General features: G+C 39.4%; 1 protein-coding gene across 1 annotated transcript in view; it reads right to left on the bottom strand.

The window, feature by feature from the left end:
- The window catches only part of LOC102794484 (guanine nucleotide-binding protein G(i) subunit alpha-2-like), a 59,540-nt gene extending 38,314 nt beyond the window's left edge, over positions 1 to 21,226 (bottom strand). The window contains exon 1 of the mRNA XM_006806690.3: positions 20,456 to 21,226. Within this exon, the coding sequence (XP_006806753.1) occupies positions 20,456 to 20,573 (118 nt within the window). The 5' untranslated portion in view covers positions 20,574 to 21,226. The remainder of the gene's footprint in view (positions 1 to 20,455) is intronic.
- Between the last annotated feature and the right edge of the window lie 2,359 nt (positions 21,227 to 23,585).

The raw sequence follows: 23,585 nt of genomic DNA on the forward strand, positions 1-23,585 counted from the left end.
GTTTGCTTTGAAAACACTCTCTGCTCCAGCGATAATTGCCATAGTAACAAGAGAACTGAACCCAAAGCTGTCTGGATCTTTCCACACATTGACAATTACAGTTCACTGAAGCTGACATGCACAAGACTGCCATCAAACACTGGGTCAAAGATGACTAGACAAAGAAGATTCATTCATTAACACCACTGCACTGAGAGAAAAGCCCCAGAGCTGAACCTTGATGATAAAAACATTTACTTGACACTCACATGGTTTCCTAATTGCATTCAAGAAGTGGCACAAAAAAGGGTGGAGATATAGTCTCTGTTTGTTGCACTCAGCTGCTGATTTTTTTTTACGCCTTTTTAACTGTTGTCAATCCTGGACTGACTCACTGTGCATTAATGCTCTTTTACAGAAACATCCCCAACAGTCACTCAAGGTAAAAGCAGCCCTATGCAACACAAACAGCCCAAGCTAATGGAAATATTATAAGCATATCAGAACCACAAAGACAGAATGAGGAAGTTGACTTCAAAGGGAAAAAAAACTTTCTTTGACTGTACAAAAGTACAGTACAGTAAAAGTACAGACTAAGCCTTTGTTAAACTGTGCAAACGTTATGTCTGGGAGGAGATCTATAGGACTCTTAAAGACAATATGGATCAAAGACATTATTTTCTCTAAGTTCTCTGAAGGCTTAGTAATTGTCTAACCCAGAAATGATTACAAGGGAATTTTAAGTTGTTTTGTTTGGTTGCATGTGAACATGGTGTCCAAGCTCTCACGTAGAAGCTGTGCATGTTCTCATAGGACTATAATTAAGTCTAGTGACTACAGTTTCAAACACATGCTGCACCAACACAAGTTCCCATTATTAGACTATTGATACAAGGCAAAGAAAAAGAACTAAACTAAACACCTTGTATCCATTTATCCATCATCTGCTTTTTTATTTCATTTTTTAATCCAAAGCAAGTTCTATCCAAGACCTCTCTCTAGTGCAATCAAAATTAATTTAAAATACTGAGTAGATTTTTTCTGGGTTGTTTTTTTTTTTTAATTTAAACAAGTAACAGGCCAATCACAGCTTTACATGGATTATCTCTAATCTGACACTGAATCACAAAGAAAAACAAAGAAAATTTGCCAAAAATCTAAAAACATGCATAATTCTGATGTGGGGTACATTTGCTGGCTGCCAGTGCCAGGCACCAGACCTGACAAGGAGTGTTTTAACACAGAAACTGGAGCAGAGTGAACCTAGCTGTCATCAAGTTTTCACGTCCTGATGTGAACACTTCAGGTGGCTGATAATGAAGTTCTGCTGATGCAGGTGCAAATGTAGATGTTCTGAAACTCCAGTTTTGACTAGTATTATAATACCAACTGTAATGGGGTGTGACAACACAAGCTGCCTGTCTGAGAGAGTCTAAATAAATAATTTAAAGAAAAATGTCTTGGTATGAATAGCCTGGCTTTTAGATACGAGTAGTAAGAGAGTCAGTAAAGGTACGTTATAGCTGCATATCATACAGCAACGCAGAAAAAGATTTAAATTTAACTCCACAGATATGTGGAAAGACTTGTTAAAAAAAAGCTAATAAAAAGTATCATGTAAGAAAACCAGCTCTGGTATAAAAAGATTTGTTTGACGCTGCCAGCTTTGTCAAACTCGGGGATTTATTTTCCTGTGTAAGAAACTATACCTTTGTGCATCACATTAGCTTTTCCGGTATATACGTCAAGCACTAAGGCTGAGACCTTACCACAATCACTGCATTACATCCTCTGCTTTCCTGTCTTTCTATAGCTGCTCCATCAAATAAAGGCAAAACAAGTTTGTGTTACTGTCAGTAGGAGTCTTGAAAAGTTCCAAAGTTTTGCTCCCACCTGTACTGACGACTGCGTGGGTGCATGTAAATGTGTTTATAGTCTGAACACAAAAATGGGAGCAAAGAACATATGCAGTCCAGAACTTAATGTCAGCATAAACAGACTACACCCAAACAACTGAGTCATCCGTGTCTCTGCTCCTCTAATGCTCGTCTCTTTTCATGTAAAAGGTCACAGTTTGATCCTCAGACGAATGTCAGGTTCCTATCCTTCCTCATGCTGCATCACTGATACTATTCATTCTTCTCTGAGGCGCATTAACCTTCAGAAGTCATATATTGCAGGAGCTACATGACCACAGGCGTTCAAATGCACGCAGGAGCAAAGATCTGTGTGCTGTGTTTGCAGATTCATGATCTGTTAAGGTAAAAGAAGCAACAAATGCAGTCAACATGCATTAGTGGCTGTTTTAACTGCATCTATCGATACCCTTCAAGTGCACAATGTCTCTTTAAGGGTACAGTGGGTCATTTTTAATGTAGAATGCTACTGCCAACTGGGAAGTGAAACAAAAGTGAATGTAGCCGCCTAATCAAAATCAAGTAACAAATCAGAGTGAAGTGCAAGACATCAATGAACTGTTTATTTTGGACTTTGGCAGTAGCAGCTTAGAGCAATAACTCATAGCATTTCTGCAGCCTGACCCTGCTCACTTCCTGCTTTACAGGAAACACGCTACACAGCTCCGCCCTGCCCTTCCTGTTCACTGAGCCTGTATTTGTACACTCATACAGTTTGCAGTGGTTGATGACCGTTGCTCCAACCACTACCAATTCAACCAAGTAACAGAAGACATTAACCAAGCTACATACTGCACTGCATCATTTTATCTAACAGTGTGTGTGTGTGTGTGTATATATATATATATATATATATATATATATATATATAAAAATATAATCTGCAGAATTAACCTTAGTATAATAAACTCACAAAAACATTCAAACTAAAGTCTCTGCAGATCCTAACTGCCACTATTCTGTTGCACTGAAAGTCCAATCTACCTTGTCTTTGCCCCTGAATGACAACATGAGATTGAGCCAATGAAAACCTCCGAGACACACAGCTTGGATAACATCAGGACTACACATGTGCCTGGACTGACCTGGTCTGTAATTGAGAAGTTGGTATTAACAAAACAGTTCTCCTGTGAAGATGAAAAAGTTCTATTTAAGGTTCCCTTGAGAAACTGCTGAGACCCTCCTCAGAATCCTCCATTGTCACCAGCTCCCCACAGTCTTTAATCAAACTGGAATCTAAAGGGCAGGCCATTTTTCATCACAGGCCAAGGCAAAAATCACCAAAATTGATTAAAAATTGAGATCTTTAAAAAAAGAACCCTTCATATGAGCACGAAGACCCGTATGTCTTATATTAAAATTGGCATCATCATCGTTATGTCATAATTTTTATAAAACATGAAAAATCTATCCAATCAAAACATACCATATAAAAGGAAGACAAACACATGAAGGGAGGGGTGGGCAAAATTGCTGGTGTCTATGCTCCTCAATGCTCACCAAGAGCTCAGCTTTCTGTCATCGGCTGTTAGAGGTCAGCGTACATATCAAGCTAAAGCCTTACGATCAAATGGCTTCCACTAAAAGTCATTTCAGAGATTAGCATTCATCCCCATCAAATAGTCCTCTACTTTTTTTTCTTTCAATCCAAGTCAGATTCATCTTTTCTCATAAGCATGGTTCACTCAATCTGGTGCCCACTGTACAGCTGCATTCATGTCTACATCAATCAGTGAATCGGTTTTAATTGAAGAACACTGAAGAGATTTCTGAGCTGACACAAGTGGCAGACTGTCAGGTTCCTTTATTTTCACAGTTGTGACTATCTGTTTGCTAGGCCTAATGTGGGAATATCAGAGGTTGCTTAGACTCTGTGTGGCAGAAAATACCATGCGCAGCATTTTTTTTAGTTGCTGAAAACAGCCAAGAAAATTAGTGGGCTTGTTTAGTCAGACTAAATGTATCGGGACAGAAGTGCTAAGATGCATCTGAGACAGAAGGTGTATGTTTTTTGGAGGTTTTATTTGCCCCTCTCTTCTCTTATTGATTTAAAAATAAAAACAAATAAAAAAAAAAAGCTCTGAACACTAACACCGTTTCTCTTTCTTTTCCAATACGGAGCACCACACTGAGACATTTTTTTAATACTTTTATCATCCAGTCCATTACAAATATAGACTTTGTGAAGTCAGATCCAAGGTGCAAGATTATAGTCTCAAGTTTGCCGACACTTGCTGTTGATTTGTTTCCCTCTGAAGGTACAGAGCTGCAGGTCTACATGCGTGCAGTGTTTTACTGAGGCAAAAAAGCAAGCAGAAAAACAGGAAGTCAACCTAGTGTGACTGGCAGCCGTTGTGGGCAAGTTTGAGTCAGTGCGTAGCATTCTTCCTTTGGCTCAGTTTGCCTTTGAGACATACTCAAAGAAGATTGGTCAATAGGCAGATGCCCAGAAAAGGTCAGAATCACTTGTCAATGCAGAGAATTACTGACACAAAAACTAAAAATAAGAGCACCACTTTGAAAGATTAGATTAAAACTTTCAGCACCAAACCAAGCTCAGGAAAACACATCTCACATTTAAGATAAAAAGCCATTTAAAATTGGACGCAAAGTCATGTCTCTGAACCACTACAACTAAAGAGGCATGCAGGTACATCACTGGTTATCTGCCTTCTGCTAAAGCCATGTATCTCCTGCATAGTTCACCTCAGTACAGTTGTCTGTTCTCTTCAAATTAACTGGCAGAGCTCAACTACCAACTGACAGCAAAGCATGCAGCACGGCCATTCAACAACCCAAAACCTTATCACATCAGGTTCCCTTTAAGCTCCTTCCTTCAGCACCCTGTCCATCAACCTCTCAATTCCTAGCCATGTTGAGTTGGGTGAGGCCTAAAGTTTTGAGCTCAACCCTTTTAATCTCACCTGTTCCACTTTCTGTAGCCTTTATTTTTTAAACTGCTGCCACATTTTAAGAAAAGGGACTTCTGTCTGTCAGTGTCCAGAGGGTGCTAAGAATAAAGATTTAGGTTTCAATCAGCACATGTCTGTTTCCACACATGAAATCCAGGTAATGTTGAAGTTACCGAAAGTTACTGAAGTTACAACACACTTAAAATACTGTTTCGTTTCACTAAAGGAACTGCATGGGTAAAGCAGGCAGGACACATGACACTCACTCACTGTAAATTCGACAAACAAATACCTGTATTATCATCATATGGCTACAAATGGACATTTTTGTTTTCTCATGTGCTTCCATTAGCTAATGTCTAGAAAAGTTCAGGACTGCGATGCCTTCAATTTTATTAAAGAAAACATACCGATGATCAAGTGTTGCCTAACATGCTCTATTTTTAGTGCACTTCCTGCTTGTAAAAGCAAAAGTAAAGCATTTGTGGAATCACTCACTGCAGCTCTCCATTATTTAAGGTTTCCTCCCCTGCCTCGAACATCTTTTATTTACAAAATACTGATAGTAAGACACTCCTGATAAGCAATAATGTTACATGCCTCAGTGCTGCTATTGGACGGACTGGCAAACTACATGAAGTATTAGGCAAGAAAAACAAAACAGCCAAGAAAAACTACAAACATAAAAAGGTAGAAAATGTTTATTTAAGAAAAGTAGGCAGTGTTATATGTTACTTCTAGTGTCACAAAAGGAATTATCACTTATGCAATCCATTGACCTCTGTCCTGAAGCTAAAGCAAGCCAGGGAGCATTATCTCAGTAAACAAGTGTGTGAATCATTTTCTGAATGAGATGCTGCTCTTCAGCAGAAAGAACATGTTGTTACAACATTATGCTACAAAAGTGAGGCAGTGCCATGCTCCACACAAATGATAACTACAAGTTCCAAGCTCTCTCCAAGTTGGCCTAAGTATGGGTGCCATCATTGCCACTCCGTTTCTCAAAAATATGCACATGCAGCAGGTCTTTAAGAGAAAAGACTTTAGTCATAAGCATTTATTAAACTGCATTCATTGCAGTTTATTAAATTTGATACCTAAAAACATGAAAATATAGAGGAATTGCTACTAGGCATGCACCCCCTCGAGACCCCCCAATTGACCATACATTTTTGATTTTACAAATGAACAGTTGTCCAGTTCAACATCACACCAACCACACACATCGACAGCAGGAAGGATATGGTGAAAAAAGGGAAAGCTCTTTTTCCAAAAGGTCTGCTTTTAAATATCTATTTCTGAGTCTGACTTCAGTTCAACTCTCAGATCTCGTGCAGATCCAGCCAAGTCTGCTCACTCTTGGTTAAACAGAAATAGTTAACAGTGACCGTGGTCCCACCCTCTCTCTGTTCTCCTACTCAGTATTCCCTGGCTAAAAAGAGCCTCAGTGTGGGAGCACACCAAACTGAGGCCCCACAGAAAAACCACATAATTACAAATCACAATAAAGCCCTCAGTACTGTGTTCCTGCCTGAAGCTCAGCTGCACCCTACTCTGCTCCAACTCGAGGCCTTTGCTCACAGCTACATGCCCCCCTTCTTTTGACACTTTCTTTTAGTCTGCTTAGCCATACCACCCCCCCCCCCCTTTCATCTCTCATCCTTCTCTTGTCCCTGAAGTAAGTCTTACTGTGGATTTGGACAAACAGATACAAACGAGGTAGCAGTATGGTGCCTCCATGTCTCTGTAGTTCTGGAGTTGTTCTGTAAAAGGCATAATATACAGTCTACTCTGGCTGGACATTGGTTTGATGTACCCAGAGTTAATAACTATATGTATAATTACACCTAAAGTTTATGCCTGGCATTTTGAATCATTATGTGTCAATGGACTGTTACTCATTGTGTCCATCTCTCTCCTTTTTTTTTTTATTCAAGTCACACAATCCTCCAAAAGCAGCCTACACTATAGTCGTAACTATTCTCTAATATAGAGTACTCAGCCTGCTTCACTTCAACTCACGTGAACACTTAAGAAGTAGAGATTTAATACTACAGCTTGCCGTAGTTAAGTGGAAAAGGGGCTGCAGGACTGCTGCAGGCACATCGTTGACAGACAATGTTCAGCCTTATGAAGAAGCTCTGAGCAATGATCAGCTACAGATAATAAAAAAAAAAAAACTTTTTACCTGTAGCTGTGCCTCACCAAGACATTGTTCAGATCGTTTTGTTTAGGTCAACACTACAAGAGCCTATAATAACTTTCTGTTAAAGCACCAACTATAAACACACAAAAATATTTTATTAGCCAAGGAATGGTGCCATCGAAATAAAGAGCTAATACAGTCCAATAAAGAGCTAAAGCTACAGCTTTAAACAAACAAGACTAAGCCGATCATTAAGCTGCATTCAGGCATAAGAAGCAAGTCTCGCCAATGACTTAAAAAGGTATATGGGTTCAATTATTGCTACAGGCAAGTGGTGGTCTGAAAAGATGGCAAGGGCAGAAACACAAGTAAGATAACTCACAGAGATAGAAACAGTACAGAAAATCCACACAGCTAAATGCATGCAGAATAATCCTGGAAATAAATAAATCCTGCAAAAAGTGAAATGCCACTGCCTCTAAAGTCTTTTACACACAATAGCATGTGAGACCTTACAACTAAGTATCCAGACATGCACAGGATGATTTCACAAAGATAACCAAAATCAGTTACTTTTAAAGTCAGATATAAGATATTATATCAGCTCCTCCTGTATCCACTCACTGGATGATTATTTATAACCTGGTACCTGACAACAGATAACAAGTCATCCCTGAAAAGGTTCAAAGGTTAAGAATTAACCTAAAGAGTCATAAAACTGGATAGCTGTGATTTTTATGGACAAGCCATACCTAACTTAAGAGTTATTGCATGTGTTCTCGTTTAGTCAGCTCTTGTTTTTATTTGTCAGCTAGGAAAAGTAGGTCACTAGAAAAGCATGATTTCATCATCCGGCACCTTTTCTCTGTTGATATTTAGGCGACAACATTAGTTCTTTGTCCACTGACAACTTTTTGGCTGTTATTATTTTCTTTTTCTGTTAGAGAAAAGTTACTCCAATTACACCAGGGGTTGGCAACCCTGGGCACGCGTGCCGAAGGGTTAACTGATGGCACGACCATAGCTGGACTGGCCATCGGCACACCGGGCATTTGCTCGGTGGGCCGATGATTTTTTTTTTTGTAACAGTATAAACAATGAAAGATGGTGGATTGGCCAGATGCTGGTCAAGAGGAGAGACCCGAGGCGGCTGCCGGTCCGAGTGTCAGGTGAACTGAAATTCAGGTAAGAAGTTATGACCTGCAGTCTATCTGGGTCAGATATAAACCAAGTTTAGGTGGAGTTTATTTTCATTGTGCTGACCTTTTACAGTGACTTACAATAACTCGCACTGCGTGCTAGCTAGCACGACGGAGTTGCTATACAGCTGGGTGGGTGCTTTGAAGTTACTGATGTTGAACTTTATTTTATTCATAAGCTTAGTTAGTAGAGTTGCCAACCGTCCCGTAAAAATGAAATCGTCCCACATTCAGAGAAAATATTGCGTGTTTCGTGTTGAGCTGAAAAGGAACACAGTTTGTCCCGGACTTCAGCTGGAATGGAAAAGACACAAAGCTGGATTTATTCTGTCGTTACGCTGTCAGCTGTCTCTTCTCTCATTCTCTCCCCCTCCCTCTCCTGTTTCTACTTCCATCATGAAACTGATCAATGATCAGCTGATCGGCTTTTCTCTCTTGTTTGTTTATCGCCCGCTTTGCGCCAGAAAGAGGAAAACAGCGGATGTCGCACTAAACAACAGCAGCACGTTTAAGCTTGATCAGCTGCTGTTAGCATTTATTTAATATTAATTTCTAGTATCAGCTGATGTTTGCTGGAGCCACAGCTGTAAAAGCTGCTGGTCATGACATCGGTTTGGTTATCTGGTGAGAGGGAAACATGAAGATGAAACCAGGAGATGTCCTTACTGAATCATCAGAGCTGAACAGGTGATGGAGAAACAGGTTTGCCTTTTAGGTGACATGGATGAGTTGAAGGGAAGTTATGAACCGTCTCTGAGAGACAAATAACACCAGGATCCTTTTCTAAGTAGCTGGTAACTGTGCAGGGGCGGGTCTAGCAAAGTTTTGCCAGGGGGCCAGGTAGGGCATTAACAGGGAGAGGGGGGCACAAAGAAATACTTTCTTATTCTCATTTAAAATGTCTGGCTGTTATTAAATAATTATCTGAAGCTTACAACCAAAGTTTTTATCTGGCGTAAAATGTATAGAAATCATACATATACCAACAAGACGGTGTACATCACTGTCACAACAGCATTTGTTTTCATTCAAAGGCTTTGTGGCTATAATACCTGGTGGGCCGGTCTTTAGTCAAAATGCCCAGGCTGATTTTTTGTCCCAGTCCAGCCCTGGGCACGACATGCAGTGAATTAATCTGAGAAGGTGCATCAAAAAATAAATGGCCGCGCCAGCAGTGCACATCACAAATCAGCTCGCATAGACACATTAGTTGTGCCGCTTCTTAATGATCGTATCTTAGCTAACAACCCCAACCACCAGATTCAACTTGTAATTGGCTAAAAATAACTTAGCCTACTGGTGAGAGGGACGTTGTTAGCTTTCCACATTCCGGCACTTCAAAGGCTTCAGGAGCTTTCCGCTCAGCACAGCATCAGCACCACGGAAATACACGGATACATCCGTAGACTCGAGACAATTCACAATGCATTTTTGGGACTGGTGTATGGACCAATATTTTCTTTTCTGATCAAACCAGACATCTTTAATGAGCAGCTCGATTTGTCTCGCATTAACTGGCTGAGTTAATGCCAGTTAATGCAACATCGAAGCAGCTGGAATACACAGCTGTGTGTGTTGATGGAGCTTGCATTTTCACCTGCTGGACATCACTACCTGACAAGTTTAACTGTCTTCAGAACATTGCAGAGGCCTTATTGACAGTATTTGGCTCTACATATCTGTGTGAGCAGATTCTCTCTCACATAAGTGTCCTCAGGTAGCCGTCTGAATGCTGGACACTCGGAGACCTGTGTCTCTGAGTGGGAGACCAGAGAGCATATTAACATGTGTGTCTCTGTATTGTTGTGAGGAGACCATAAATAGCATTTGCATTTTCTGTTGTACAGTTCATTTGCTGTTATGGAGTTCTTGTTATGGAAAAAATGTGTCTTTTTTTTGTTTCAAAATAGCTGATAACTATTTGCTGATAGCCGCCAACATCTGCGAACAAATATAATTCTATAAAGTGGTTCTATATAGTGTGTAACTGTTCATATAGAGCGTTATTAAATTTATTGATAATGCAATCATGTGGCACACTGACTTCTGAGGAAATTTTAAATGGCACTCGTCATCAGAAAGGTTGTCTACCCCTGAGTTACACCAACATTAAGTATCACTTAAACAACTGTGTCTCAGGGAAGGAATTCGGAATAACGCAAATAAAACCATCACGTGCTCCACTTATTTGTTTTCCTAACCTTCAGCTCAATGATATTTGACAAGTGAGCATGAGCCATCGGTGTAGTTGTTGCAGTCACAGTTATTTGAGTAGAAAGTGGCTAAGGTGTCAGTTTTAGGGTAGGTTAGGATTTATAGTAACAATAACCTAATATCTACTTTATACTTCCAGCAAGGATAAGAATTTGGCTAATGTCATAGGTTTTTTTCTTTACCTTGAAAAACTCCTGAGTTGTATGCTTTGAGTCATTACCAATTTGCACTGTGAAACACTTTCTAATCAGTTTTGCAGCATTTGGTTGAATCTGAGCAGATGGTATAGCGCTGTTCACTTAAAAATTCATCCTGCAACTTTTATCACCAGTCACATCATCAATAAACACTAGTGACCTGGTTCCACTGGCAGCCATACATCCCTCTACCATAACATTGCCCCCACATGTTTGACAGATGATGTGGTATGCTTCAGATGAGCTTTTCCCCATGCCTTGCCACACTTTTCTTTTCCCATCAATCTGGTAGAAGTTAATCGTGGCTTCTTATGTTCACATTACGTTTTTGCCCCCCCCCCCAAACTGTGCAGACTCTTTTAGATGTTTTTTGTTCTTTTGTTTGTTTTTTCCTTGGCAAAGTGTAATCTGGGCTTCCTGTTCCCAAGTGCAACCAGTTGTAAACCCTCTGCATTTCCATTCATAAAAGCATCTCTTGATTGTAGACTTTAACAATGATACACCTTCATCCTTCAGAGTGTTCTTGACTTGATTGTCTCTGACATGTTTAATTTGGTTTTTGCAAGCTGATGATGGCCACCTTCACTTGTACTGTCACCTCTCATATTAAGAGTTCCACTGAACAGTTACCAAGTGCAAAAGGAACAGACCTAATCTGCCAATTAGTTTTGGTACATTGGGAACTAAGCACAAAAAGTTGTTTTTGTGAAACAACTTGAATTAAAGCTGACAGACTGCCTTTCAAAACATGATAGTGATCTCTCTCTCATACAAGTGAGATACCTCCCCCAGTTACAGCCCCTAAATAAATCAGTACTCTGACACTAAGCTGCAGTTATATAAATGTTATATGTGTTACCACACATCGGTGCTCGACACCTATCTTACTTTGCTAAATGTTTTACGAAAAACGTTTTACACCACCCGCTTTTAATACCAGACATTCTATTTATGTAATGCCTCTACATGCAAAGTGGACAGAGGAAGGGACACAGCTTCATGCTTTTACATGCAAAAACCAATAAATCACCATGTCATCATCCAGACAATGTGTCACAGCTACTGAGAATAAACTCTAAAAGGTTATGAAATCAACTAAAAAACACTTCTATTGTTGCCGTTAATTATACGTATTTTAATAAGCACTTCCTACTAAACACATTTCCTTCACAGGAAGGTTTTTTTTTTTTGTTTTTTTTTTGGAGCTGATATGAAACTGAACACAAGTTCAGATGTCATGTTTGAGGGAATGTCACACTGCTTTCCTCCTGCCAAATTATACACCACACGAAAGCTCTCAATAACACACACTCACACAAACATACACAACTAACAAGTGGCAAAACCCAGCTTATGCTGCCAGGGATTTTTCTTTATAAAAAATCCCAGGGGTCTTAATTGTGCCCTGCTGCTTTAAGAGTGAATGTTTATGGGGTGGAAAACAAAACAACACACAAAGTACAAACACACTTTATTGCTCATACACATTCTTTCCAAAAACCTTTTTTAGCTTGAGGGGTGTATTCACTCAAATCTGACTATTATGTGAAAAAGATCATTTATAGCAGTCGTCTAGTATCACAAACACTTATCAACAACTACAGTTCAACTATGCGCACACACACTATGCTACTGGCCAATTAAGGGGTATGCAAGTCATATGTCAGTCTCTTTTTTTGTTAGTGTCTGCACTCTTTCTTCTTTTATTTTCCTTAAGCATACAGTTTTAAATAAGAAACAGAAATGCTTCATAAAAATTGTTAAAAAGCTTGTCACATATACTTGTTTAACTCTTTGCAACACACTGCCGTGTCTGCACTTTGCCAACATAAACCAAGCAACTGACACAGGATGGGAGTGCTGGTTTCCTCAAACCCGTCAAACAAAAGGCTCGCATCTAGTTCTCTTTTACATGCAGTCAGCTAAAAGAGGAAGTGAGAGATGGGGGATGGGGGGTTTGGTACTGAAACAGGAAATGACATCAATTGCATCTGCACAGTTAGCAACCATGAAGGAGGGAGCATCACCACTTGGTGGGGGGGTGGGTTTGTTGAGGTAATTCGGGGTACTGACTTAGATTTATATAAAAAAAAAATTAGATTATTTACTTATTTAATAAGCAGAATAGGAATATTCTGAATGCTTTTCATGAAAACTCTTCAAGAATATGGGAGGAATAAAACAGTAATGGCATTTTGAACTCAAAGGGATGAGATTGCCTAAAATTCTTCTTTAGTGTGCTCCACTGCTTTTTTTTTTGAGTTACTAAGTAATTTTCCAAGAAGAAATCCTTAATTTTATTAGACACTCCAGTCATACATTTTCAGGGAAAATTAATTTTGCAGAACCAACATGAATCCTATGCCAATATTAATATTTGTGAGGTCAGTATAGCAATAAAAAATCCATTCAGGTCGTCTGATACGGGGAGGAGAATGCAGTAGAGGTTTCAGCTGCTGCAAGGTTAGCAACAATGCACAACTTCAGCATGTTCAGATATTTTTTTTTTAAAAAAGGATAAAATGTGACTTAAGCAACTCAGCAACCATGACTATCATTTTTTATGTTAATAATTAACTGTTCTTTTTCACAAAGCCAAACCACATGAGTGTAGCAACATAAACTGTTTCAGTTTGGTGCTCTAATGAAACTCTACTGCTGTTGACCTCAGTTTGGTAGATTTTCAAGGAATCTTTTAGAGGACAGAACTGTGTAAAACAGTATTATTGTTACACAGGGCTTGACAACAAAAATAGCTGTCTACATGGCAGGAAAATTAATTACCTTTTACTGTGGTTTTAATGGGTTTAATGGGGAGAAATTAGGTGGATAATACACATGTAGTTACTTTATTTATCCATCTGCCAGATAGTGGAGAGCTTAGCAGATACAATAATACTGCACCATAGAAACTGCACATTTAGAGTGCAGCTGTCATAATATTAGTACCCCGAATCCTCTGTGGGAGAAAAAAAAAACAAGACATGCCCTCGCCCACTGTGACATGTAAACTAAACCCACCATCTATCATGTTCATATTATATAAAGCCCTGCTGCTTAAGTTATGTTAGTCACCTCACTTGTTGCATTTTCTCCACAGCATACAGCTCTAATGAACCAACACCACCAAACAGAGGTCAGCATCAGCTTAAAGAGTGAGAGATCAAATGACATCATAGACAAACTTTTACTAGATACTGAAAGACTTTAAAGAAGCGAGGATGGAGTACAGTGTGAAACACTAAAGGAAAACAGTTCCAACATGCACTCCTGGGAGAGAGACACCTCCATTCTTCCAAGTCTGCTTCCTGACAATGTCACTACACTATCCGTTCACATCACAGAAGCACACTGTCACTAGTTACAAAAAACAGAGATACAGTCATTTCATTTGTTTGTGACATTTTGCAAGATTAAATTTCGGATGTAGCTAACCTTCTTATCATCTAGACGCTGTCTCCATTTGTCCACTCCTGAAGTTTTTTCTGCGTGCTACCACCTTGAAAACACAAGGTACTAAAAGATAAGACAAAGCAGATCAAACTGAGGCTGCACTGTGAACAAGCACAGCGGGGACATTTACAGGTGAATGTAGAAGCCATGATGCGCATACCAAGTTTGACCTGAACTATGGGCCCACTTTCTCAGCTTAGATCCCCACTCATAATCCCACAAGTTTTTCTACAATGATTTTATCCTACATTTAATTCAACCTAATTTTATTCCAATCTCACCAATCATCCAAGTGCCCCCGCCTCCCTTTTTTTCCCCACATTTGGCTTTTCAAGTGTACTTAAGCTGTTCCAGTTTAAATAGGCTCAAAGCTGATGGTGCATGCTCCCCCTGGAACTCAGGAGGACAAGAACAACCAGAGCAGAAAAATGACAGGATGACCCAATCAGAATGGAGGGGAAATGAAGTGAGATCACTTCCTACAATGGAAAGAAAAAGGAAATGGATTGTGGTGGGGAAGGGAGGGGATAGCAATTTACTGTGTGTGTGCTTAATGACATGATCAGCCCAAGAAAGTCCCGACCCCTAGCTCTCCATTGCTTTGTCGTCAGTCAAACCTACTATTTTTATGGTTTCAATCATAATTTCTCTGTACACAGAGTTCATCATTCTATCAATAAATACAAGAGTAATGCCACCCCAGAAAGAAAAGACAGCGCCATAATGGGACGTTCAAAACATCTTAATTGTGACGAAATGTTGCACAATTTTGACCAAATCTATCCACAGAGAAGCATATAAACATGCGTCAAAGTAGTCAAAACTGCCTTTGTGGTAGTTTCTGCTACAGCAGGGATCTCCAGAATTGTATTCTGACATGATGACAGACAAGCAGACAGACAGAAAACAAACAATATGATTAATTGTTTGTGATGCTACAGCACTGACAAAAGCTGAGTATGGAAAAACTCCTGACAAAGTGCTCAAAACTGCCTTTGTAGTAGTTCCCCCTACAACAGGTGTCTCAAGGACATGCCATGATGAAACGCACACAGACTCACAAAGGAAAAACAAATACCAACCACACTATCATGGATGGTAATTACATAAATTCTGGGAAAACAAATGAACTCATGGTTCAACACCTGAAGGTTGAATGCTTACCTTCTCTGCTGTACAGGCTCTGCAACTTAAGCAGAGGATAAGATCTAAGACTCTATACATATAACAAGACAAATCTGAATAAACATGAATGGATTCCCTTGAGATTAAATTGGATTTCATTTCATTGTATTTGCAATTTACCCAATCCTTTAAAAACAATCATTCATTCATCTTATTTTGTATCTTTCTGTTTCTGGCAGGAACTGTTTCAAAATGCTAAATTCCTGTGTCTGTGCTGGACTGTCTGCGCCGTGCAGTAGCCACTTCCTCCTTACTCTTTTATCTAAGCTAATGGGCATGCACACAAATGAGGCTTGTGATCTGGTTTGGCGTCTTTCACACCCTGTGATATCTAGAACTAAGCTGCAACAACCTGAAGGATGCATTTTAAAACAGCTACTATTCACACACACTCACACACAAAATGTCGACATGCTGCTTTCGGCTCTTTGCTAATGTAGTATTTTAAGAAACAGTGGGAACTGTGTAACAATCAAGCAAAGATATGAGCTATAGATAGACACTCAGAAGACGATGGTAGAAGATTTTCCAAGCTATCAGTATTTCCAGGGCAAAGAGGATAGTGAAGCCAAGTCCCAGTGGACCTGTACTGAGACATGCAGTCTGCAGGAACTGGCTTTATCTTCAGAGCTCTCCCTGTAATTGCAGGATATTCAACCCTTTCACATACCAATTCACAGATCTGCCATCCAGTGCGTCATACAGTTAATTGGACAGCACTGTGGTGCAGACTGTTGAGTAAACAAGGTCAAGTCACCCAAAAACACAGGGCAGCAGCTCACTTGATACATTTCACAGAACAGGCACATTTCTGCCAATATGTCTCCAAGAAGTTGAAGTTCAGTAAACGGACGTTCATTCCTGTAAAACGAGTCAGTCTGACCTGTTTTCTCCAGAGAAACCCGGGTCTCTGTAATGAGCCAACTGTGATTACACTACACATCCACTAAAGCTTTGCCATCGACTTTAATAAGAGGGAGGCACTCTGTCTCAGTGCTGACCACACTGAACTGACCAACGGCAGAACGTGTCACCTTGTGCAGTCATCGGGCACGTGTACAGTAAATAGGTGATCCTGTTGTATTGCAAAGGGGAGTCTTTGCAATACGTGTTCAGAAAAATTAAGTCTTCATTTGAGCACAGGATCGGGTGCACACCATTAAAAATAAATGAAGGGGTTTTGGACAAATACTGTAAAATTTGGAGAGTTACTGCTAAATTGCCCCCTCGCCTTTTTGTGTGTGTGTTTCTATTATTCGCTTATTTGTAATGTGGTGAGAAGAGAGCAAGATGAAGAGCAAATGAAACAAATTGAGTATTACACGTTGTGCAATAATAAGAAGCACGTTAGCAGTGTTTTTGCAGAGCAGTCAAACACACTGAACACCAGCTGGCAAACACATAATCAGTTCAGAGGTACACTCCTGCTCTCTACTATCACAACTGCAATAGCTCAGGTTTCCCAGTCTAGATCTGCTTAGACTGGCAGTTTTCACAAATTGTAGCCTGTGATCGATACTTTGCTTTGAGAAAGCTACATTCATTTCTCTTAAACTCTTTGATAAAGTAACCGTTTTCCTCCAGGAACCTACAGTTGGAAACTGCCTCTGAAGATGTGTGCTAGCGGGGACAATCTAATGAAGCTCAGTGGGAAAAAATCTTCATCCTCGCAGGTTTGCCTCTGTCTTTTCATTATAATGACATTAAAAATGTATTTTTTTTAAATTAACTAATAAAAGAATGAGCAACCATTACTCACAAGTACTGGGTAACGGGTGCCACAAGTTGGGGCTCAAGGTAAAACACATAAAAATATTGCAATAACTTCTAATCAAACAAATCTACAAAATCCAAACAATGCTTGAATGCTTACTTAAAGTCCAACTCCATGATAAAGACTTCAATGTGCATGAGGATGACTGCTAATTAATCTGTGCATGTTGCTGAAAAGGGTAGCTGTAAAAGAGGAACAGAAAATGACTGGTTTCATATCGCGTGTGTGTCTAGCTTAAAGAATTTGTCATTCATAATGATGGCCAGTGCATTTAGGCATGCGAACGTTGTCAAAATGACCTGCTGAAGTTCAAACAAAGCATCAAAACGGTAAAGAAAGGTGATTTAAGTGACTTTGAACATAGCATGGTTGTTCATGCCAAACAGGCTGATCTGAGCATATCATTAACTCCTGATCTGCTGGGATTTTCCAACACAGGAAAAGTTTAGGGTCTACAAAGAATTGTCTGAGAAAGAGAAAATATCCAGTGAAAAAAAAAATCCTTGTTTATGCCAGAGGTCAGAGAAAAATGACCAGGCTGCTTCCAGCTGATAGGACAGCAACAATAACTCAAACAAACCCTCCTTACAACTAAAGCGTGCAGACGAGCACCTCTGAACTCGCACCGCGTCGAACCTTGAAGCGGATGGGCTAAAGCAGCAGAAGACCACACACAGCAAATTAAACTAAACTGATGCTACAGTTTACTTTTAACTCATGTGAGATCACCAAAAATAGACAATAGAGGATTTAAAAAAAATGTCTAATTGAGATGGTAGAGTCAGAATTAGGCATTAACAGCATGAAAGCATGGATCCATTCTGCCTTGTATAGTTCAGGATGGGGGTGGTGGTGTAATGGAGTAGGAGATATTTTCTTGGCATACTTTGGGCCGCTAACTACAAACCAAGCAAACCAATGTGTTGAATGGATTTTTTTCTTTGACTAATTTTTTTCATTTGTTGAAAGGAGGAAATGATCAAAGTTGACATAACAGGAGATCTGTCATATCCGCCTCTGCTTGCAACTAAAACCGAGGCATCTTTGAACCCAAACCCCCACCGCTCATCTTAGACGGTCTACAGTTTGCTCCGTTTAGTAGACCGACAGCTTACCCGCATGCCATCAAGGGCACAGACTTTATGTGTATAAACAGCTGACAGCTTTTAAAAAAAAAAAAAAAAAAAAAAAAAAAAAAAAAGATTACCTGGATTTGTGATAAGACACCTCTGTCACAAATCATTTTTTCAGTCAAAGGATTACATGCTCAATGAAAGACTAATCCATTAAACTGAACCTGTCACCAACTCAAGTCTACCTGCACAACAGGCAGAAAAGGAGAGTGGAAGTAGTGACTATTAAGGGTGCGAAATTGTTATCAAGATGAGCATTGTTTAGTCTTGAATGAACTGCTGACGTACAACTATAAACCACTTTAAATAGCTGGAATGTAAGACATTCCCCACAACACATTTCAGGTTTTTATGCATGTGAAAGCCAAAGAATGTTGTGACACGTTCAAATATCAAATGAGCGGAAGACCCACAGTTTAAGTGGCACTCTGGTGTAATATGAGTTTTCTGTTTGTTTGCTTGTACCACTTTTCAGTCAACTGTTCATTTAATTAATATAAACAAAAAAGGGACGTTTTAATTGATCTAAATAGGAATTACAATGAGATTTGGGCCTGTCCCCATATGTAGGTTAATTACTAAATGTTATGCGATTCATTCTTAGAGTTGGTATGGATATTAATGCTGACGTTTTGCCCTATGACTGAGCTGTGCTGCTGAGCAGCAGAGATCTGAGCAGTGAAGCATGTCAGAGGAAAGGTTTTTTCTGTTTTTTCCTCCTCATATTGTGTTGTTTTAATATTTCAAAAGATTCTCATATAGGACCAACTATGCCATACCTACCACAAATAATGTGCATCTGTGTTATCTGTGAGAGTGCAAAGTATTTTAATCAAAGTCGTGTGAAGCAGAGCTCCCTCTTGACTGTCCTGAAACCGAAAAAGTGTGCATTTTTCAAAGAAATGAAGGCAGTGCAGTCTCCATGTCGTGGCAGAATGTGACAGCGGTAAAGGTGATGAGACTGCTACGCCGGCCGCCCATGCTCTTTACGTAGAAACTCACCAACCCTCAGTTCATTTTCAGACCTCTCCTGTAATTCCTCTCAACCCTCACACACTGCAGTGGATAGTAATTACTGATATGAAACCTCCAGTACAGAGCAGGGTATGCAATTAGCCTTCTAACCAGGGGCACATCTCAACAACCAGCCGTCTCTTCAAAGACCCAGAAGAGAAAAAGATAGCATGTGTTCCCCATCAAACCAAGCAGAATTTTCTGCTCTGTCCAGAAAGAGGGTGTCAAATTAAATTTGTAATTCTGTGATCAACCAACAAAGTACACGACAGCTAAAATGACTAAGTTAAATGGATTATATGTGAGAGTGGTGCAAATTTATACTGTAGGGGGAAAAAGATGTAACACTGCCAAGAAGTGATGTTTGTTTGGTTTTTATACATTTCTTAGTTGCTCCACGTGGGACATGTTTACCTGAAAATTTCTGCTTGGCTGTTGATTTTCTTTAAACATATGTTTCAGTTCTGGGGGAAAATATTCTGAAGTTTCTTTTTTGTTTCAGACCTATATTAGTTTAAGACAGTCATATGATCAGCAAGGTGCCACCAAGAACTGCTCTAATTTACAAAAAAAAAACCCAACACAAAAACAAAAAAAAAATGCCATTCTTAACTTAATAATTGGAGTTTCAACGTTTTATTTATATGGAATAATTCAGCAGCTATTGAGAAATCCCATTAGCCTTTGTTCCTGTGTATCTGAACCTCATATCTGATAAAGCTTTAGGAAACTTTTTTACCTAAAAATACTTTTAGTAAAAGGTGGTAAGCAAACCATGAGTTAAATATTTAGAGACAAATCAAATGTATCCAGAAATTCCATCATAAGCAGAAATCTGCTAATATTCCCAAATGAAAGAGTTGTAAGTTAGTTTATGCTCTAGCAGTCCTGGGAGCTTTCAATTTCACCCAAACGCCTAACTCCTAAAAAAACAGATCCCGAGCAACCCCCTCCAAACTCCAAACAAACGTTTCTACTCCAAACTTTCCCATGCGTTTTTCACTGAAGCCTTCATGTTTGTGTCAAAGCAGCTCTGACACTGAGGGCAAAGCAGACGAGGACAACCCAGCAACATCGGCAGATGGAAGATCTTGGACGCGTGCAACGTGCCACGTTTTCTCTTTAACATACGAGAAATTCCCACAAGATTCCAAACAGTCCCGGTGTTTTCCCTGAGCCCACACTTAACGGGGACTAATAATAGCGCTGGTTAAAATGTAACTCGCTCAAATTGTCCGTTTCTGTCAGATGTCTTTGACGCTGCGCATTTCACCCGTGACCATCATTGTGCCACTTTTGCAACCTAGTGTCAGTGTTGTGACATTGTACTCACCGAGCAGGAGCAGTTTCACTTCTCTTGCCGCCTTCTCTCCATCTTCTCTCAGGTTTTTATCTATCATTTTAGATCTCTCGGCCGCCAACTTATCTTCCTGACTCACAGTACAACCCATGGTTCCCAGTGCACGCTTCAGGTCTGCTGCTTAGTGGGAAAATAACACCTGGGAAAAAAAACAACAACTAACGGCTGACCCCCTTTTCTTAAAAACAAGGGCTGAAGTTAAGCGAGGCGAGTTCCCTTTTTTGATGAGTGGCGAAAAACGTAACGGAGACCGTTCATCCGCTAGAAGGGACCAAAATCATTAAAAAAGACAAATTATTTCCCAAATGAACTCGGTTTTCTAACTAACGTATGAATTTCCCAAAGATACGCACGTTTGTTATTTAGTTTGTCCGCATTTGGGAGATTTTTAACGTAGGTAACGCTGCCTGGGAAAAAAAAAGGCTTAGCAACTTTTTTCGTTGACTTTTAGCTGCTCCCTACGGTATTTCATTAGAGCAGGTTAAACGCCCGAAAAATTACCGCGAAGTTAGAAAAAAAAAGTATTCCAGCTGTGGAAAACCGAGCACACAGATTCCTGCTGCCAGTTACGCTACCGGATGCATACCACACTTGTCTGTGAAAATTTCTATTTTTTCTACAAAAAAAATATTTATATATTGCTTTAATCCGAGTTGCCGATCCGCATTCTTTCCCTGCGAAGAGATTTACCACGTTCGCCACACCCGTGAAGTTCCCCTACGACCGACAGGCAGGCAGCGCTGTCACCTCCCACCAGAACTGCGGAGAGACGTAAAGCCGCAGTGCTTCATGGGAAATGTAGGTAAAACGCTGTAGAACGGTGACCTTCAAGAACTGTCGGAAATTTCTGCGTTCAGTCTTCAAGTTTTTTGAGTTAGGACTGCTCCGAGTGGGCACCCGATTTTTATGTGAAAAAGAAAAGACACGAGCTGTAGCTTAGTGTTCATTATAAAATGATTTTGGGGTCATTATCTCAAACATTTCTTCTTGTTTTTTGTTTTTGTTGTTTTATTTTTGCCAAATCAAATTAGAGTTATTTTCGCCTCATATCCAGTTGGTAAGCCTCAGACAACCACAGCCCTGTTTTTGAGGTAAATTTCGAGCTAATATCCCAAAATTGTAACTTACAGAGAGCAGAACAAATAAATGACAGTAATTTCACATTAAGGTTGTTAAGGTTAGGAAAAATATTAATATACATATATTTATAAGGTTAATCATTACTAAGTAAACACACTATTGATGTTGGGCTTGAACACAGTTGAGTCAGTAACCTTAAAATTAAAATTATGTTCATATTTTTTAAAATATTTGTCTCAGTTATAACCTTAAACGAATCTTATATTGTGTTTACTGATCTAAAGTGTGGAGGAACAAATGAGAAGCACGAGTCTGTACAAAAGTGCACACAGAATATTCGGAATCTAAAAAGTAGGATAAATGAGGTGTTTTGTTACCGTATTTTGCATACCGGTGATCCAGTGTGGTTTATGCAAATAAGCGAGGGAACGGTTGCTGTTTGCTGTTTTTAAAATAACAGCAGCTTCTGACCATAGCAAATGATCCAGAAACCGTATGAAATCAAAACTGAGAGTGAGTTTATGCCCCGTGCGAGTTAAATGATTCATACTGAAATGTCCATACATTGTGTCCTCGCGTTTTAGACAATTTCTTGAAGATCTATAGCGACACCTTGTGGACATTCTTTTAATCTTGAAAAAAGTCATAATGACTAGCAAAGTGTAACATTAATTAATTATGAAGTAATTAATGAATTCATAACTATATCGTATCAATTATTTTATTATTTATTTAATGGGGGATTATTTGCATTTGCAAAACATTTTTTATAAAGCACTGTTATGGACCCTAGGGTTGTTGTTTTTACGTGTTGGGTTCTTTTTGAGATCTTCTTGCTTTGTTAACATATTTGAGTCTTGGTTTATTTGCAGTGTTTTATATAGTTTTTAGTATTTCATTTCCTGTTTTGATCTCTTCTTAACTCTAATTTGTGAGCCGCAGTTCTAGTAATATTTAGTTTGTGAAAAACCTTACTGTTATTCTTATGGTGAACTTTATTTTTGACACATTATTGAGTCTCATGCTGTCTTTATTGTTTATAGTTTCTACTGATCTTGTGTTCTGGTTTATAGCTTGTCTAATATTAGAAGTAGGAGTCTGTGTTTTATTATGTTTTTACATTCTTCTGTCTCACTTTTTTGTTTATGGCTTGGTTCATTTTTGCTTCCTTGTCTCTTAGATCTCAGCTGTTAGTCTCTTTCAGTCCCCTTTTGTTATTTCTTATTTTACACTTACTGGCCAGTGGCCACTGCATTAGGCCACCCGTTCACCTCCTCATTATTGCACATTTCTAACCAGGCAACCAAATAGCGGCATCTCAATGCATTTAGGCACAAAGACGTAGTCAAGATGACGTAATGAAGTTCCAACTGTGGCTCAGAATAGTGAAGAGAGGTGATTTAACAGAGTACTTCAGAAACCGTGGATCCCAAAATTAACATTCATTGCCAAGATTTTAAAAATGGCTCTGACAAAGTAGCTTAAAATTTACATAAATCCCCATTTCTGCTGCAAAATTCAGATACTAGGGTCAGAATTTTGCCACATTCTGGGCCTCTTTGAGTATCAATGCAGAATCTACCTGATCATTATGCTGATCATTTCTGTGGTCCATTCCTTTATGACCACAATGTACCCATCTTCTGATCTCTGTTTCCAGCCGGATAACGTGTCATGTCAAAGCACTCGCATCATCTCAAACATCACAATGAATCCAATGGACTCATATGGCCCTCATAGTCACCTCATCTCATTTCAATAGAGCACCTTTGGGATCTGGTGGATCCAAAGATTTGCATCATGGATTTGCAGCCAACAAATCTGCAGCAACTGTGTGATGCTGTCGTGTCAACATGGAACAAAATCTCTGAGGAATCTTTCTAGCACTTTGTTAAATCTGTGCCATGAAGAACTGAGGCAGTTCTGAAGGCAAAGGTAGGTTCAATCCAGTATTAGCAATAAGCTTATGCAGTGCTGTGTCCCCTTTGTCCTTGTGGAGTTGTCTGTAAATGTTTCCCTGTGC

The sequence above is a fragment of the Neolamprologus brichardi genome, chromosome 5 (genome assembly GCF_056152115.1).
Source record: "Neolamprologus brichardi isolate AB-2024 chromosome 5, ASM5615211v1, whole genome shotgun sequence".
NCBI classification, from domain to species: Eukaryota; Metazoa; Chordata; class Actinopteri; order Cichliformes; family Cichlidae; genus Neolamprologus; species Neolamprologus brichardi.